This window comes from Periplaneta americana, chromosome 5 (assembly GCF_040183065.1).
Source record: "Periplaneta americana isolate PAMFEO1 chromosome 5, P.americana_PAMFEO1_priV1, whole genome shotgun sequence".
Lineage (NCBI taxonomy): Eukaryota > Metazoa > Arthropoda > Insecta > Blattodea > Blattidae > Periplaneta > Periplaneta americana.
In genome coordinates, this window is record NC_091121.1 from 82930145 (window position 1) to 82946755 (window position 16611).

General features: G+C 35.0%; 1 protein-coding gene across 1 annotated transcript; it reads left to right on the forward strand.

The window, feature by feature from the left end:
• Positions 1-1499: 1499 nt before the first annotated feature.
• Positions 1500-16324, forward strand: LOC138699918 (uncharacterized). The gene is made up of 3 exons (XM_069826114.1): positions 1500-1643; positions 4243-4355; positions 10250-16324. The coding sequence occupies exons 1-3, from the start codon at positions 1588-1590 to the stop codon at positions 10444-10446; spliced, it is 366 nt and encodes a 121-aa protein (XP_069682215.1). The 5' UTR covers positions 1500-1587; the 3' UTR covers positions 10447-16324.
• Positions 16325-16611: the final 287 nt, after the last annotated feature.

Genomic DNA, 16611 nt, shown 5'->3' on the forward strand with positions numbered 1-16611 from the left:
AGTCGGCAGACTGTACAGCCTGCGGGCCTGCCCGTCTTATTTAGGACTCCCGTGAATCTTTCAGTAATGACCTTTCGAAATGTCTCTTTAGTAAGTGAGGGTAAAATAGAACACTATTCACCATAACAAGAAATTTAATTAATCATAATCAGATAATAAATATTAGTATTCATTTATTTAACCTGGTAGAGCTAAGGCCGTCAGGCCTTCTCTGCCTCCCTACCAGGGGATTACAACTACAATATGAAGAATAAAATTACATTTAATACTAAATTTACAATTAAAATTACAATAAAAATCAGAGTACGAAAAGATTACCTGATTAATGAAAGCTAGACAATTTATTATATAAGTTAAAAAGAAAGATAATATTTTTTTTTGTATTTACTGAATTACAAATTAAACCTACAATAACAAAATTGTATAGTGATGAAATGACCGGATATTGAAATATTTTGTGATAGATTAAGATAACTACTTACAAGAAACCATGTCTGAGCGAGTATCAATTACTGACAAAGTGCCTAGTGAGTTTGCGTTTGAATTCAATTTTATTTTGACAGTCCCTGATGCTAGCAGGAAGCGAATTCCAGAGTCTTGGCAGGGCTATTGTGAAAGAGGATGAGTATGAGGAGGTGCGATGTTGTTTTTATATTTACAGCCTGCATGCTCCATTACTGTGGAGTAATATCACATGCATTGGTTTATCTTAAACTATGTATGTACTGTATAATTACTTTATAATATTATAAGAGATATGTTGTAGACAATATAGATGGATGAATTTTGTACTTTTCTTTCATTGTAATTTGTCAAATTGTATAACTTGATCAAGTTCTTATGGTATTTTTGCACTAGTTTGTCTTTATTCACTGGCCAGTTTTCAGTCTTGAAAACTGCCGCTTTCAGAATGTCTCTTTCTCTCTGAAGTAATTTACAATTGTATAACAAATGACCTATCGTTTGTTCATCATTGTTACATGGACGTAATGGATTATCTATAATTTTATATTTATGTAGATAAGAGTTTATACTTCCGTTTCCTGTTGGTATAATTGTTAGTATTGTTTCATGGCGAGAGCGTGTGTTCAGATTATGGTGGGAAGAAAGGTAAGTGAAGTGAGACGACAGGTACGAAGGAATAGAAGAGTTCATGATTTCGATGAGATGGAGAAGTGAATGTAAATTTCTTTTCTTATCTAATTTAAGCCAACCTATTGCTTCCAGGGATGGAGTAATATGATCATATTTGCGAACATTGCTTATACCTACAAATCGTACACACAAATTATGAACACGTTGAAGTTTCGTTTTGTTGTCGTTGGAAACGTCAGTCAGTAGCTATCGATTAACAGCTGAAAGAAGAAGCAAGGCAACGAGATCAAAGAAAAATAAAAGGTAGAATGGAGACAGCAGAAACACAACAATGATAATCTGATGCGCAAGAAGGCAGCACGCAATCAGTCATATCTGCAATTATCTGCCTCGCGGAACTGATAGAGATAAGACCGATAAACCACAGAATAGCACACAGCTCACTGACCAGGCACTAGCAAGAAGAACGAAGGAAGGATCACGTCCACCAGCATGCACCAGCACACCACTGCAGAGACGCCGGGTGAAGACTCGGATGACGCTAAGAGGTAACTCGCCCAGTCTGAGCTGTATGTCAAGGTTGGTTACAGAAATAGTCTGCTTTACAAGTCCCAACTAGACCATAGCATTGCATTTGGATTGACTGATTTTTAAAATGTCGATACATAACTACTTTCATTTGTTATACATGGACACGCTTATCATATATATATCGAAGTGTAATTATTACATAATTAATAATCTAAAAATAATAACATAATTATGTCAAAAATGTAAAAAGTACACTTTTATATTTAATAAATAACTTTTTTCCATTCCATATGTAGGCTACTATATGGCTAGCATGGGTTCTCGCCGAATTAGTAAAAATAAATTGATAATATTCAGTGCAAAGCTTTTAAAAATGTGTTTCAATGCTTAATTCGAGCAGAAGGGTTGTAAACAATAACAAATGTAATTTATGCAGACATCTTTAGACATATATAAATATGTAGAGATGTCTAACAGAAATTCACGGTGAAATATGCGATAAAGTAAAAAGTGACGAGATAAGGAATAAAACATCATACAAGATATAATCAAGTGGATGAAAGTGCGAATATTTTAATGGAATTTCCATATAGGCAGAATGCTGGGTAACACAGAGATACGACTTTTTATATTAATTCTCCATGGAATATACATTAGAAAGAACTCCAGAACTTTGGAGAAAAAGCCTCATTAAATTGTAGGAATTGGCCATAGACGTAAAACGTAAGAAATCGCTAAATATTAATTAAATACGTGTACATCCAAATTTCAGAGTCAGACAGTGTTAATTCACAAACTGAAACGCTCATCATGCCCAGGTATTGCTACTGTATAGACTAAACGTAATAATTTTATTATAAGCTGTCTACAGGAACGACAAAAACGTCCTAAATTTTGTATTCTGCAGCCCACTAAGTATGCATTGTACTATTATGTATACATCTATCCATGTAGTCGACCTGGTTGGCGAGTTGGTATAGCGCTGGCTTTCTATGCCCAAGGTTGCGGTTCGATCCCGGGCCAGGACGATGGCATTTAAGTGTGCTTAAATGCGACAGGCTCATGTCAGTAGATTTACTGGCATGTAAAAGAACTCCTGCGGGACGAAATTCCGGCACATCCGGCGATGCTGATATAACCTCTGCAGTTGCGAGCGTCGTTAAATAAAACATAACATTTTTTTTCTATCCATGTATCCATGTAATTCATGCTCTATGCAAATTCATACTTTCAACACTATCTGTTATTGTTTTTCTTGTGTCATACAGGCATTTTATCTGAATGGTAAAAGTTTAATAGCTATATTTCTATAACTACGTTAGGAACATGCGGCAAAGGAAATTATTATTCTCATTTTACTTAGTTTAATTTATATTACACTTTGATTGTTTCATAAAAAATAAAACTTTGCCTTCAAAGTACTGTATTTTATTATATATATTGCTTACAACGCTCCTACGGATAAGAAAAGAAGGGTTGAAAGTTTACAGGCAACTGAAAATGTATACACATACACGAAGAAAATGCTTCTCCATATGGAGTCAGAATTAATTGATCTTCTTTGTGTTTATTTTGAGAGTATATTGGTCAGAATCTTATGCAAAATACTGAAAGAAATGAAAATAAATAAAGTTGTCTACCTATGCAATTTAAGTTCATTAACTTTACTGTCACTCCAGAATAAAAAAAATATTTGTTCAATGTGTTTAATACTACGATTCTGTTTCATTACTATTATTATTATTATTATTATTATTATTATTATTATTATTATTATTATTATTATTATTATTATTATTATTGAATATATATGGGAAATGCCTGTTATTATTCGGTTGAGAAGCTTTTGTAATCCAGTCTGCTGTCAAAAAATGCTGAAAGTTAGAATTTATAAAACAGTTATATTACCGGTTATTCTGTATGGTTATGAAACTTGAACTCTCCCCTTGAGAGAGGAATAGAGATTAAGGATGTTTAAGAATAAGGTGCTTGGGAAAATATTTGGAGCTAAGAGGGATGAAGTTACAGGAGAATGACGAAAGTTACACAACGCAGAACTGCACGATTTGTATTCTTCACCTGACATAATTAGGAACATTACATCCAGACGTTTGAGATGGACAGGGCATGTAGCACGTATGGGAGAATCCAGAAATGCATCTGGCGTATTAGTTGAAAGGCCGGAGGGAAAAGACCTTTGGAGAGGTCGAGACGTAGATGGAAGGATAACAAAATAAATTTGAAAGAGGTGGGATATGATTGTAGAGACTGGATTAATCTTGCTCAGGATAGGAACAGATGGCTGGTTTATGTGAGGGCATCAAAGAACCTCCGGGTTATTTGAAACCCGAAACTAATAGCTATTATTATTATTATTATTATTATTATTATTATTATTATTATTATTATTATTGATGTTGTTGCTGTGTATGTACGTAAGGATTTATAAGTAAACAGAAATAAAAATAAATAAAAATAGATGTAGAACCGAGAAGGTATTAATGGACAGGACAGATAACCTGGTAAACTAAAATCAAAAGACATTTTTTGTGTGTGTTATACAATAATTAACAAAAAAAAAAGTATGTTAATATATTTCAAACTCAATGTGTTTAGCATAGATATGGTACAGATGTGGGTGTGGCTAATCGTGGGGATCATAGTGGTGGCCTTCCTCTTCAAATGCTGCTCCTGGTGTGCAGAACAGAATAGAGCAAACAGTGATACTCGTAAGTACAAATAATAATCCCACTTCTTCCATTTCCCTTCTCTGCATATTATGTTACATTCATGTTACTCAAATTTGCCTATGTTCACCTATTTTCGTATTTTAACTGGTTTATGAAAGTTTCATATTTCGTTACGTTATTATTTTTAGATATTAATGCAGTTCTCAAGACATTTGTTTGGCTTTGGTTTCTATCCCGTCATTCCCAGGATACAATGTTGTATCAATGTGTCAAAATTGAATATCACAACTATTGATGCTATCAACTGGTCAGATCGTAAAATTCGTAAACACTTAAGAAATGACGCATTCCAAACTTTGACAATCCATACCTTGCGTGGTAGAGGGGTTATTGTTTATAGTGATCTCCCCAAGGCTAACTCATGGGTAAGCAATCGAAAGGGCCTGTCTTCCTCAGAATGGACCAATGCTTTAAAAATGTCAAGCAATATTTCGGCAGTTCGCGCAATACCGGGCAGAACTCTAAGCATAACCCGCTGCCGTCATCCAGACTGTAGTGAGCTTGAAACACTTGGACACGTGCTTGGACAATGCCCTAAAGGCGAGCTGCTGATCAATGCTAGACATCATCGTGTACGACATGCTTTAGCGACATCGTTAAAAACTTTAAATTGGGAAATTCATGAGGAAGTACATTGTGTATCATCAGATGGTTCTTTCAACGGGCAGACATTATTGCTATTAACGGACACTTAAAACGGGCTCTTGTTCTTGACCCTACTATCCGTTTCGAAAGAAACCTAAATCAGGCCACCGAAGTTGATATTGAGAAGAAGTCCATATATGAACCTTGTCTGCCTTATCTTTCTCAAAAGTACAACGTCCATCTTAACAATGGTCTGTCATTGGTTTGCTGTTTGGCAGTAGAGGTTCTATTTCCAAATTCACATGGAATTATCTTAAGAAACTTCACATTCCTTTTGATTACTGTATGTAATGGCTGTCCTTATAAATATTATCAAGGATTCTCTTCAAATATTACATCATCATCTGCATTTCAATTAATCCACTTATATTTGCCTTGAACAATTAACTTTCTTTTTTCTTTAACGTATCACATCACATTATATTGTACATGTTTATTGTATTCAGGACCCTTGTGGTCACTCAAATTCTTTGAGCTGATGTCTATAATTTAGAATTTATATATCATAAAATTTCCTCAATAATCCTAATTCTTACATAATATTATTGCAATTTGTAAGTTCAGTCAAAAGTCATTTCAAACTCTAAAGCATAATATTTTAAATATTAACATCACTATGTTGAGCAAACAACGGCGTTTTCATTTGTTATTTTTTTGCATTTCCGTAGTTACCATTTTGTTGATTAAAACATTATCGATTTTACTGGTGGGCCTACTGCTAGAAGAATTATTTTGGCGCAATGCTGTAAAGAAAGAAATAGAAGTCTTTCTGAATGCCTGAGAAAATTTACAACATATAATACCAAAATGTCCATACGTAATTATGGGGATTTAATCAGGAGGTTTGAGAAAACTGGTTGTGTTGCTGATAAAAAGACATCTGGAAGACCGAAGGATTAATTGTCAAGCTTGGGGAAGAAATTTCAAATGGCTATGAGAATGCATCAAGACTTAATATCACCACAATATCACCTTTACAGCACACAAATCACATATAACATCTGTAATAACATTAAAGAAGGTTAAAGAAGGCACTTTGTTTCATTATCTTAATTAACTTTGTCACTAACGATCATAAGAAAGGAAATGTTGAATATTAAACACAAATGTTAAGTTTATATTATATTCGTAGAAAGCCATGTTGTCTTTTTCACACGAGTTGCAGAATATTGCACCAGGGTCGCTGGCGAACCAAATACCAGTGGTGGCAACAATTGAAAGATGGAAAGAGCGAAAGTTCTTTCGTAAAAGACAAGTTTCAGACCAAACAAAAATACGAAAGTGCATTCGTAAAAAAGAAAAGTATTCCCTTGACCAAGAATACGAAAAAGCTTTCGTAAAAGACGAATGTTTCCCTTGCAACAAAATATAATACCCATTACGCTTGTACAATGCGTATTCGTGTTGTGGCATATCCTCTGCATACACTGGTAGCGCCGAAAAATTGATAGCGCAAGATGATGTTGCAGTCTATCTCGATTTGTAGAATTACAATGTAAAAGGAAAATATTTATGTGTGGTGGACAGGTGAGATTATAGCAAACACAAAGTTCACATCGTGTGTTCAAGTGTGCGTCTTCTTTTTATAGGTAATTCTAGTAATTTTGAAAAAAAAAATGGAGTTCCCATGCTTTTCATGTATGAATGATGTCATTGTTGCTGAAATGCTTCAGACAAGTAATTAAATAAGTAGAAATAATTATTACGGAATTAGTAGGCCTAGTGTTAGTCAGGTGTCCAGGCAATTTCAAATGAGTTGTAGCACTTTTGAAGAAAACATTTTATTCCATATCCAAATAAACTAAAACCAGAGTTTGCTCTAGAAGAAATTGACAAGCAGAAAAGATATATTGCAGCTAGCAGAGATCCAATTTAACAATCGTTGGCTAAACAAAGTTTTCTACACAGACGAAACACACTTCCTTCTTAATGGAGAAGATGGCACACGTAATTTCAGAGTTGGCTCTGAAAATGACCCCCAGGTTTTAATTCAACAAGGTTTTCATGATTTTAAAATCACTGTACAGTAGGCCTATGCCTTCACTTGGTAATTCATCATTGGTCCAAATTTCTTCGAAGAAACAACAATGGAATAAAGAAACTGTCACAGTAAACGGGGAGCGCTACTACAGTCTGCTATAGAACTTCGTCACCCCTAACCCGAAGAATCATGACCTGGAAAACATAATCTGCATGCAAGATGGCGCACAGCCCTATACCTAAACCCTGCAAAACAAGTACATGACTATATATTTAGTGGTCGTGTCATAGTAGGCATTTTCCAACAATATGGCCTCCACGATCTCCAGATCTGAATTCGGCCGATTTTTTAGTTTTCGCGGTACAGCCAACAATTCTACAGCAATTGAAAGATACTAACTTGCAAGAAATTCGGAATATTCCAAGAAATTGCCTGACAATCGTGTGCATGATATCGCCGAAAGAATAGTGTTTGTTGAACAAGAGAACGGCGAACTTATTCCCAATGTTTTATAAAAAGCAAATCACATTTTTTCCCAATACAGTGATGTTATATTAGCCTTAAATATTATAATACCGTAACTTAGGGTTACTTTGTTTCTTGGAGATCATACACTGCTCCACTTAAATAAAAAGTTTCATCGGTGTCTAGGTTTCAAATCAACTGATGTATCACTATGGAATATCATTCTAAACATGTATGAATATTCTGACATAAATAAGAATATTTTACCATTTTTCTGTATTAAAATTTGTTTCCATTTTGACAAATACTGTATATTTAATCTTAACAGAAGATATACAATGCTCCATAACAAATATTCCATTTCTTAAGTGTTAGATTTGAAGGCTGGTGCAAAGCTTTTCCATCATATAGGTAACTTTGTCCCACTTTTTAAAAAATGTAATAGGAGAAACCAAAATATTTCTTGTTGAACATAGTAATACCAATACCTTCTATTTAACTCAAATTAGTTAAAAAATTATCAAAAAAATAATTCCGTAAGCATGTCATTTTCTAAGTCTATTTTAATGAAAATATCAGAAAAATAGAGCAAAGTGACTCCAATTAACAATATTCATAATTATTTACATTTTATAGTAACTTTTGCAAGATCATATTATTTTCATACACTACTTTTCTTCCAGATTTCTGTTGAGCATATCACTTCACTTGCTTAAAGTTTGCATTATCGTCCCTCCTTATTATTCAGTTCTCAGATCTATGTAGTAGATCAGAAACTAATTATATTTCATAAACAGTTATCAGGAATTTTCCTCTCTCTATTTAACGAATCATATAAAAGAACCAATCTTATTCCTTTAGAGAGTGAATCTGGAATAGGTGCCAATAGTAAGAACATATTCTATGGACGAAAATAAATACCGGGTACAAAACTTTTTATAAATACACTACTAGTATGGGTCCCAAAACCCTGTCATTGCCAATTTAATATTCGTACTTTGGACATTAATGGGTAGACAAACGAAAGTATGAAGGAATAGCTCACAAACCGGAACGGATTTGTTCGATGCTTTCGAATTTTTATCCTTTGCATTATTTTAAACTGAGTATTGTCCACTTGGTCGTATCGCCTCTGCCCGCATGACCGGACCCATCATTTGAAATATTTTTTTTTTGTTTTGGAAGCAAGGAATAAAAGATTATGTGATATTTGAATTTCATATTTAATGAACGAGAAGTATAACATTATATACTTTAAACGATTAAGTAGAAATTGTCGTTTTTGTAATTTTTAACTATTACATATTCAGGTAAAAATAACTAAATACGGGTATTTACTTCGTAAACCATTGTATTGGTAACTGTGTATTATTTTAAGTTCATATTGCTATACGTTATGGCACGAGTCAATGTTTAGGGAACGAGCGAAGCGAATTTAATAATTTTTACGAGTACAATAAATGTTTAACATTATAAACATGTTTCATATGTTATTTTTTCGTACGACAGCATTACAAATCAATATTAATAAAGAAATAACATGAGATTTGTAATGATGGGTAGTTTGATATCATAGTCTATGAAGAAAGAGGTTGCTATGGTAACAGTAACAGTGATGTAGATAATATGAAAAATCGTTTCATAATGTTAACGTTATGGCACAAGTTATGTCGTCATAATATAAGTCAAGACGTTTTAGTTGGCATGGTAATATTTTACGGCTCTGTTAAAATAATGTGGCATATTATGCACGATTTTCACAAATGATAAAGACTATTTACAATGCTGGGGTACAAAACAATAGTAATGTATTATAAGTAAAATATAGAAGTGAAAACTGTAATTTTTCATAACTTTTAAGTACATAGACTATTTAATTGCATATCGTCGCTTAAGGTGCAAATGCTCGCATCCCACAAAATCAAAATTTTACAGAAGAATGAAGAAACTGTTTTTGTCACCATTAATTGCGGGCTTACATGGTACTGACATTTTTAATTTTTTCGCTATTAATATTAAAATGCGGCTTACGAGATTTTGCAGGCAGATGCGCATCACTTAGACGAATTCAACGATACCTAAATTCAATTTCAAAAATTTTGAAGCTAACGAATATTTGCACCTTAAGCGACGAAATGCAGACAAAATAAATATAAATTACATATTTTATACATTTAAATCCGTTCCCTGAGTTTCATTGTCTAATCCATGCAAGTCCCAAAAACTGGGAATGAATGAATGGTTAGATAATTGGGTAGACGGACATAGAAGTAGACAAAGGGATGAAAAATGAATGGGTAGATGGATGGATGGATGAATGGATGGATGGATGGATGGATGGATGGATGGATGGATGGATGGATGGATGGATGGATGGATGGATGGATGGATGGGCAGGCACTTCTGCAGGCAGTCTCACTGATTGATTAATTGTTTAATTGAATGATTGGTTGATATTTTGTAATTTAAAATGACAATTAGACCTATCTCTGATTGAGATTCTGGCTGATATGTACATTATTATCAGGCAGTACATCTCACTTGACATTTGTTACAGAAAGAACATTTGTTTATATACATCTGAAGTCTGATTAGTGAAATATGTAGCTAGTCAGAAATGTATGCAATGGAGAAGAAAGGAACTGGCCATCCTACCCCTTTATCTCCTGACTTACTTGCCGCATGAGCGATGCCTTATTGGTGTCAGTTATGAGGTTCAAACCTGTCTTCGGACAGTTGACTAAATCACCACAAAATTACAATTTCAATTTCAACTTTTCAGCGGCGCGCAGTTTGTCGACCATCGCCATCATCGATTCCGCAGCGCCGGAGCCAATGTCCTGTCCTCGATGTTCGGAAGACCCGCCTTCATACAACAGTGTCGTCGAGGAGCCACCACCTCCGTACTCGTCACTTGTGATCGATGGCATGACCCTGGGCATCGTTATTGACAACAACAATCAGGAAAGCACATCATGACCAACTTAAATCATCAGTCACGTTCGTTCGCATTTAAGCGCATGACTTTTCTAGGCAAATTATATATAATTAACTTTATTAAAACAGATTCCGGCAGTTGGTTCAGACGAATTTCAGCACAATGTTCCTGTGACGGTAAGGTCTTGATATATCAAAATAAAACAACATATGGTTTGAACAATACAATTTATTGCATGCCATTTTTTTTTTGAAAATGACACATTTCAAGTGACGCTCTCGGTATGGTTTGTTATGGGAAATTGTTCATGGCACGTTGATTCTGACAAGTTTGGAGGAACTTTAAAATGAAATGAGAGCAGTAACAATTAAATGTTGTCTAGGCATTGCATAAACAGTTGTGAAGAGGCAACTGTAAGGCATGCTGTTTCTGCTAGTCATCATTGGTCCCTACTTTTTTTCAAAATTAAAATAAGAGAGTTATTACAGTGAATGATGAAAGGTATCGCAAATGTTACAGACATTATTCAGAGACACGCTAAACAGTGATGGAATTTGTTTCAAGGAGACGGGGCTAGGTCCATACTACCAGACACACACTGCGGCTTTGAGAAATCTTTTCCTTGGACGCTTAATTTCTCAGTTTGGCGATTTCGACTTGCCGGCACGATCCCCATACGTTAGAACTGCTGATATTATCTGTGATGATCCCTCAAAAAAGGATATTTAAACGTGGCCACATTGTATCCAGGATCTAAAAGACAGGATACAGACAGAAGTCCAAGAAATCAACTAAACTCCAGTTTTATTGCAACCCAACACGAACAATTTTCGGGTGTGATTGCAAAAAACATTAGATACCGATAGTTCACTTGAAATGTACCATTTTCAAAAAATAATGACATGTCAATAAATTGTATTGTCATATCCTGTATTATTTTGATATTTTCTAAACCTTAAAATCACTTTAGAACAGCATGCTGAAATTCGTCAGAATCAACTGCTGCCTATTGTATGCCTATCTCTCTTGCGTCGTCCAGGTGCCATCCTGTGTTGTATAACATTCAGCCATCTTTCTTGACTCATAAGAACGTGCCAGACGAATTTAGGGTCCTATTTTCTATACGACATACTAGTGGATGTTCCTCGATCGGTTAATTCAATACTAGTTATTTTAGTATTGACATTGACTATGGCGACTACGCAATACGAAAAACCTCGACAAAATGGTGAGAATCACCGTATGAAACAGCTGTATTTGGAGAACCTCAACGCTCTTTTCGCCGGGTAAAGAGGGTGCATTTTATCTCTCCCGATCACTGACCGTTGAGTCTCAAGTGGCTGGTTTTGGTCTTGGACGTCAGAGTACTAAGGAGCAAAACGAAAGGTGTTTGGTTTCCTTCATTTCGATCCTCTCGTCACTGCTTGCCTGAGACTGTAGACATACTGTTTCTCTCAGATTAATTAGTACAAACCTTTTGCTATCTCTCTTCTGCCTCACCGTGAACTGTGAGGTTGCACATACGCAGAGATATAATGAAAGATTTGTAAACATTTCATCTCTACTGGCGTGTCATTTGATTCAGCTGTTTTCAGATCTCTATGTTCAACTTTCTCTACACCTACACTTTAATCATGGAAACTCTGTTCGTATATCACCAAATTTCAGGTAACATACTCTCATTAATGGGCTGATATCTGCTGATTAATACTGCCGGTATTGTTGCGTACTAGTTCATATTCCGTGACCTTGCCCAAGCGAGTTTGTAAGCAGAATTCAAGCGACACTCAATTGTTGATTGATATCTGTTGTTTAATGTTGCCGGTATTGTTGCCTATTGGTTCATGTCCCGGCCTTGCCCAAATGAGTTTCTTAAACAAATTCAAGCGGCAAACTCAATGTTACTCATTAATTTTTGCAGTTTAATGCTGCTGATGTTGTCTATTGGTTCATGTTCCTTGGCCTTGCTCAGATGAAATTCTTAAACCCAACGTTCTTGTTCAATTTTACAAAAATGTAGCATATTAAAGAACTAGGCCTACTTTATACATTCAGAAAATATTACAGTTATAAAAAACATTGTTACACTTCCTTTTAATGGACTCTGCTACACATGCAGATTCGGCTTGGCTTTGCTTTTCCAGGGCTGAATTCGGAACGGATACTTGCATTTAGGCTTACATTGGTTCATTGCGCGCCATATGTATGCGATGATTGTCCAAAGTCCGACAGGTCGCCTTGGTGTCATTCGTGATTCCAACGCTGACAGGTAGGACATTCTGCTTCAGCCCGACAGAGCCAGGTCCCATTCTCAGACGAGTACCTAAGAAACCCAAGGTGCAGGACCTGGTTTACAAATCACGTACGGTCAGAAGACCCGTGCAATGGATTTAAAGGCAAATTCGGATAGTATAATGCATTTATACGTATAATTTCTGTATAAAACCACATCTTTCTAAAAAAAATAAATAAGCTCAAGGGTACTGAGCTCCAGATCTTTTCTATACGAGCGTCGTACGACTTCATCCTAACTTATTTTTAACTATTGTAGGTGATAGATGAATGAGGTGGAAAATGTTGATGGAATGGAAGAGAAAACGGGAATATCCCGAGAAAACCTTCTGCAACATCTGTTTTGTCCACCACAAATTTCTTGCTGCAAAAATGTTCATATTATGGAAGAGAAACAATAACAGAAAAATGTATTTCAATTGTTCTCTGTTTTATAGAAACATACTTGAGGTCTGTCTCTTTTATAACAATTAATTATCATCTGTAATATCATAAAAGGTTTAGATGTGAGTGAATTTATTAACTTGCATAATATTTAATAAGACTATTTCGCAAACAAAATAACAAATAATAATTAATAAAATAAAGAAAATATATACTATTGTCGGGTAATGTATTCACAAAGCCTTCGCACGCTCGGTACAGGGGAAATGTATATACTATTTCCTCCGCAGATGTGTTCGATCTATAGCAATAAAAGGTCAACGGAATTTATTTGAGCGAAATTTGTTCCTGACAAACACTATGTGATATATAGGTATATTCTATATGGAAAGACACTACTTTCCTTATCATACGTACATAGACCAATCTTCCGATAACATTAACTTGTCCAAAATACCAGAGAGTGAGAAAGATAATTAATAATTTTGATAGTTATACATATTTATCATCATTATGTCGTGTGAATAAAAGCGTTTACTTGCTACGTGGAACATCCACCGTCAGTTTCTATGAAGTTAGTCACAAGTCGTATTCACTATTTTGTTATTAAGATGACTGAATTTGAGTTAAGGAGAAGTGGCAAAACTGTGGCAGAAGTTGAGTACTTCGAGAAAAACTGTCTTTTGTCTCTAAGATATTTTAAGTTTGGTCTGTATTGTAAAAGCCGATACTCCAACCTTTCTGCTATCAGTACTTCTAAGTTTTATATTATAATTGAAAATTATAATTAAGTAATGTAATAGCTTATATAAGACGGTGCAATATAGGTCTATAATAACAATTTTGTTTCGTTAACTCTCTCTAAAGTTTCAGACAAAACAAAAAGTATTTGATCCAACAAATGTGTGAACGTGCCTGATAAGTGATTTAAGTGCTTTGTCATGTAAGATACGCGGACTAAGGATGTGACTTTGTACATAATCAAATTGCTCAGAAGAATGTTTTACCTGTAAGGGTGATCTATGCAACATATCCTGTGCACATTACGAAATGCAAGTGATGTGGTTTTGTTTTATCGTTCCCAGTAAGCGAGCATGGCCACTTTACGTCAACTCTTACATTCAGAGTCTCTGAAGTGATAACTATTTGATATTACAAAACAATGCAGTTAGACACAAATAAACGAAGTGAATAGCGAGAAGAATGTGTGTAATATATGAGTGCATTTTTTTTTAATTTCTTCACGGAGTGAAGATTACAAGACTGTGCTGTGTTAAGCCGGGAAACATGATTCATGTTATGAGAGCAGCTTTTTGTGAATTACGTAAAAGTGTAAAGATTGTGAAACGTGCATGTATGTTCAGAATGTGTGGTGAAAAGTAAATATTAATCGAAGAAATAATGTTATACTTATATAATGATTCGCTTGTGAAGGATATTTGCATTATCAACAGAGATTTGTCTCCATTAATTACTAAAAAATTACACCTCGGAGACCACTGAAGAGACTTCTCGACCTCTGATACGAGACCGGAACGTGCCAATATCGCCCAACTCCTTGAAAATTACATGATGATGATGATGATGATGATGATGATGATGATGATGATGATGATGATGATGATGATGATGATGATGATGATGTGTTGGAACTTCTTAATAGTTGTAGCGACAGAGTCGTATTACATAAAATCGGTAAAGATTGGTGGGTCCGTTACGTCTGGCTAGCCCAAGCAACTCGACGTATAGCTTGTGCGGAACCTGGTGAAGCTTGGAGGGAGAAAGCAGTAGTGTGATGAGGAGTCGGCTACCGGCTGATATTACAGGGACGAGAATCGAGATGCAAGCGAGACTGAACAAGCATTAACCCCTCCACTCCTAACCGCCCGTAGAACTGGTTTCGCCATGAAGATCAAGCTTTACCAGGTTCCGTTCGAGCTATACATAATGGACCGAACAGAGTATATGAGTCATCAGATCTTGGGTAATGCGACTCTGATGTTGTAACCTGTAAGAGAGGTTTTTCACTGAAGCAACTCTAAACCGCTACTTCAATGCAACTACAGTTGATGTTAATACAGCAATGGGAATAAGATTCATACGTTCTCACTTTTTCAATCTCAATTCAACTTCGATTTTGTTAGTCAACTGAGTTAATAGAAACTGGGTGTATTGTGAATTTTGGTGACAGCAGTTGACAATTGCTGTTTGCATTTACATAATGGCGTACTCACAAGCTAAAGATGATATCGAATTTGTAGCCACTAATCTCAAAGTTGCTCTGGTGCGAACAGACCTGAATCTTCAACGCAATGAAACTACAACTACAATTCAGTTTCGATTCAATTGCTGTTCAGAATTACTCCAGTAGAAAACTCCTCCATGTAGTTACGAAACGTTGGAGACAATAAATGTCAAGACACAGTTGATAATGTCAAATTAACCTTTGCGATTAATGGAGGGTCCCTTGTCTATAATTGTGATATTACAAATTATTGCTTCTAAGTGATCAATGAACTTCATGTACTTGGTGAGCAATTTATTTGCCGCCAGTAAAGTGGCGGCTTTGGCTATGGATGGGAACGCCCCTACACTCTGGTAAGGAGACAACGTATTAGCAGTGATTCGACAAACCAAAATCATTCATGTAAAATGTTACTAAATATAAGTATTTCGAATGTCATTTACTCATCCAAATTGAGAAATAAAGTGTATTTGTCTGTGTGACTTTTATCTCTGAGAAACTTTAAAAGGTTAAGTGTATTAAAAACAGTGCACACAATCTGGAATAAATAATAAATAGCATCCTGGGACACAATGCCTCCATTTCTCAAAAGGAACTGTATAAGTTATTCTTCATTTCTTAAGTATGTGCCAAATTGTTTGAAACAAAAAGACAGGCAGTTTCAGGATATCATGTATTTATTTCGATGAATAAATAACATTTTAAATTCTCATATTTAATAACATTTTACATATATAGTTTCTGGTTTGTCGAATCACCGATATTACGCTGGTTCCTTATCTAGCGTGTCGAAACATGTCTGCCTATAGCCAATTTGCCGTTTTTCGAACGAGAGATAATTTGCTCACCCGGAATTAGTAGATTGTACATGTAAGAGGATTAATTAAACCGAGAGCATTTCGATGGATACATTATATCTTGTTCCTATGACAACAGATACCTAACATTTTTAAGCAGTACAGCTCTTTTACAAAATGTATACCGATTTATCATCAGGATATTGGATTTAGTCATTTATAATGACCTTAACAAAGAAGGTATTTGTCCTAAACATGTTTCCTTTTCCTAAATATGATCATAAGTATAAGCTTTGGAATTTTGTAATTATATTTCACAACCAGTGGACAGAGTTTAATTAACATTTCCTTTAACAACACTGTAAAAGTGTTCAGAACTTTCCAAACAATGTTATGATCTGCTTTCTGTAATTTCAAGATTTTCATTTAGATTATTGCCATCTCAAAGAAGCTACAGAGATATCTATCAGGAGGTAACTTGAACAATG

Bases quoted from the DNA above. Each gene is read 5' to 3' on its own strand.
- LOC138699918 (XM_069826114.1), top strand. From the start codon at position 1,588: ATGCACCAGCACACCACTGCAGAGACGCCGGGTGAAGACTCGGATGAC. The intron at 1,644-4,242 runs GTAACTCGCCCA...CAATGTGTTTAG, and splicing joins GACTCGGATGACGCTAAGAG to CATAGATATGGTACAGATGT. The intron at 4,356-10,249 runs GTAAGTACAAAT...TCAACTTTTCAG, and splicing joins TAGAGCAAACAGTGATACTC to CGGCGCGCAGTTTGTCGACC.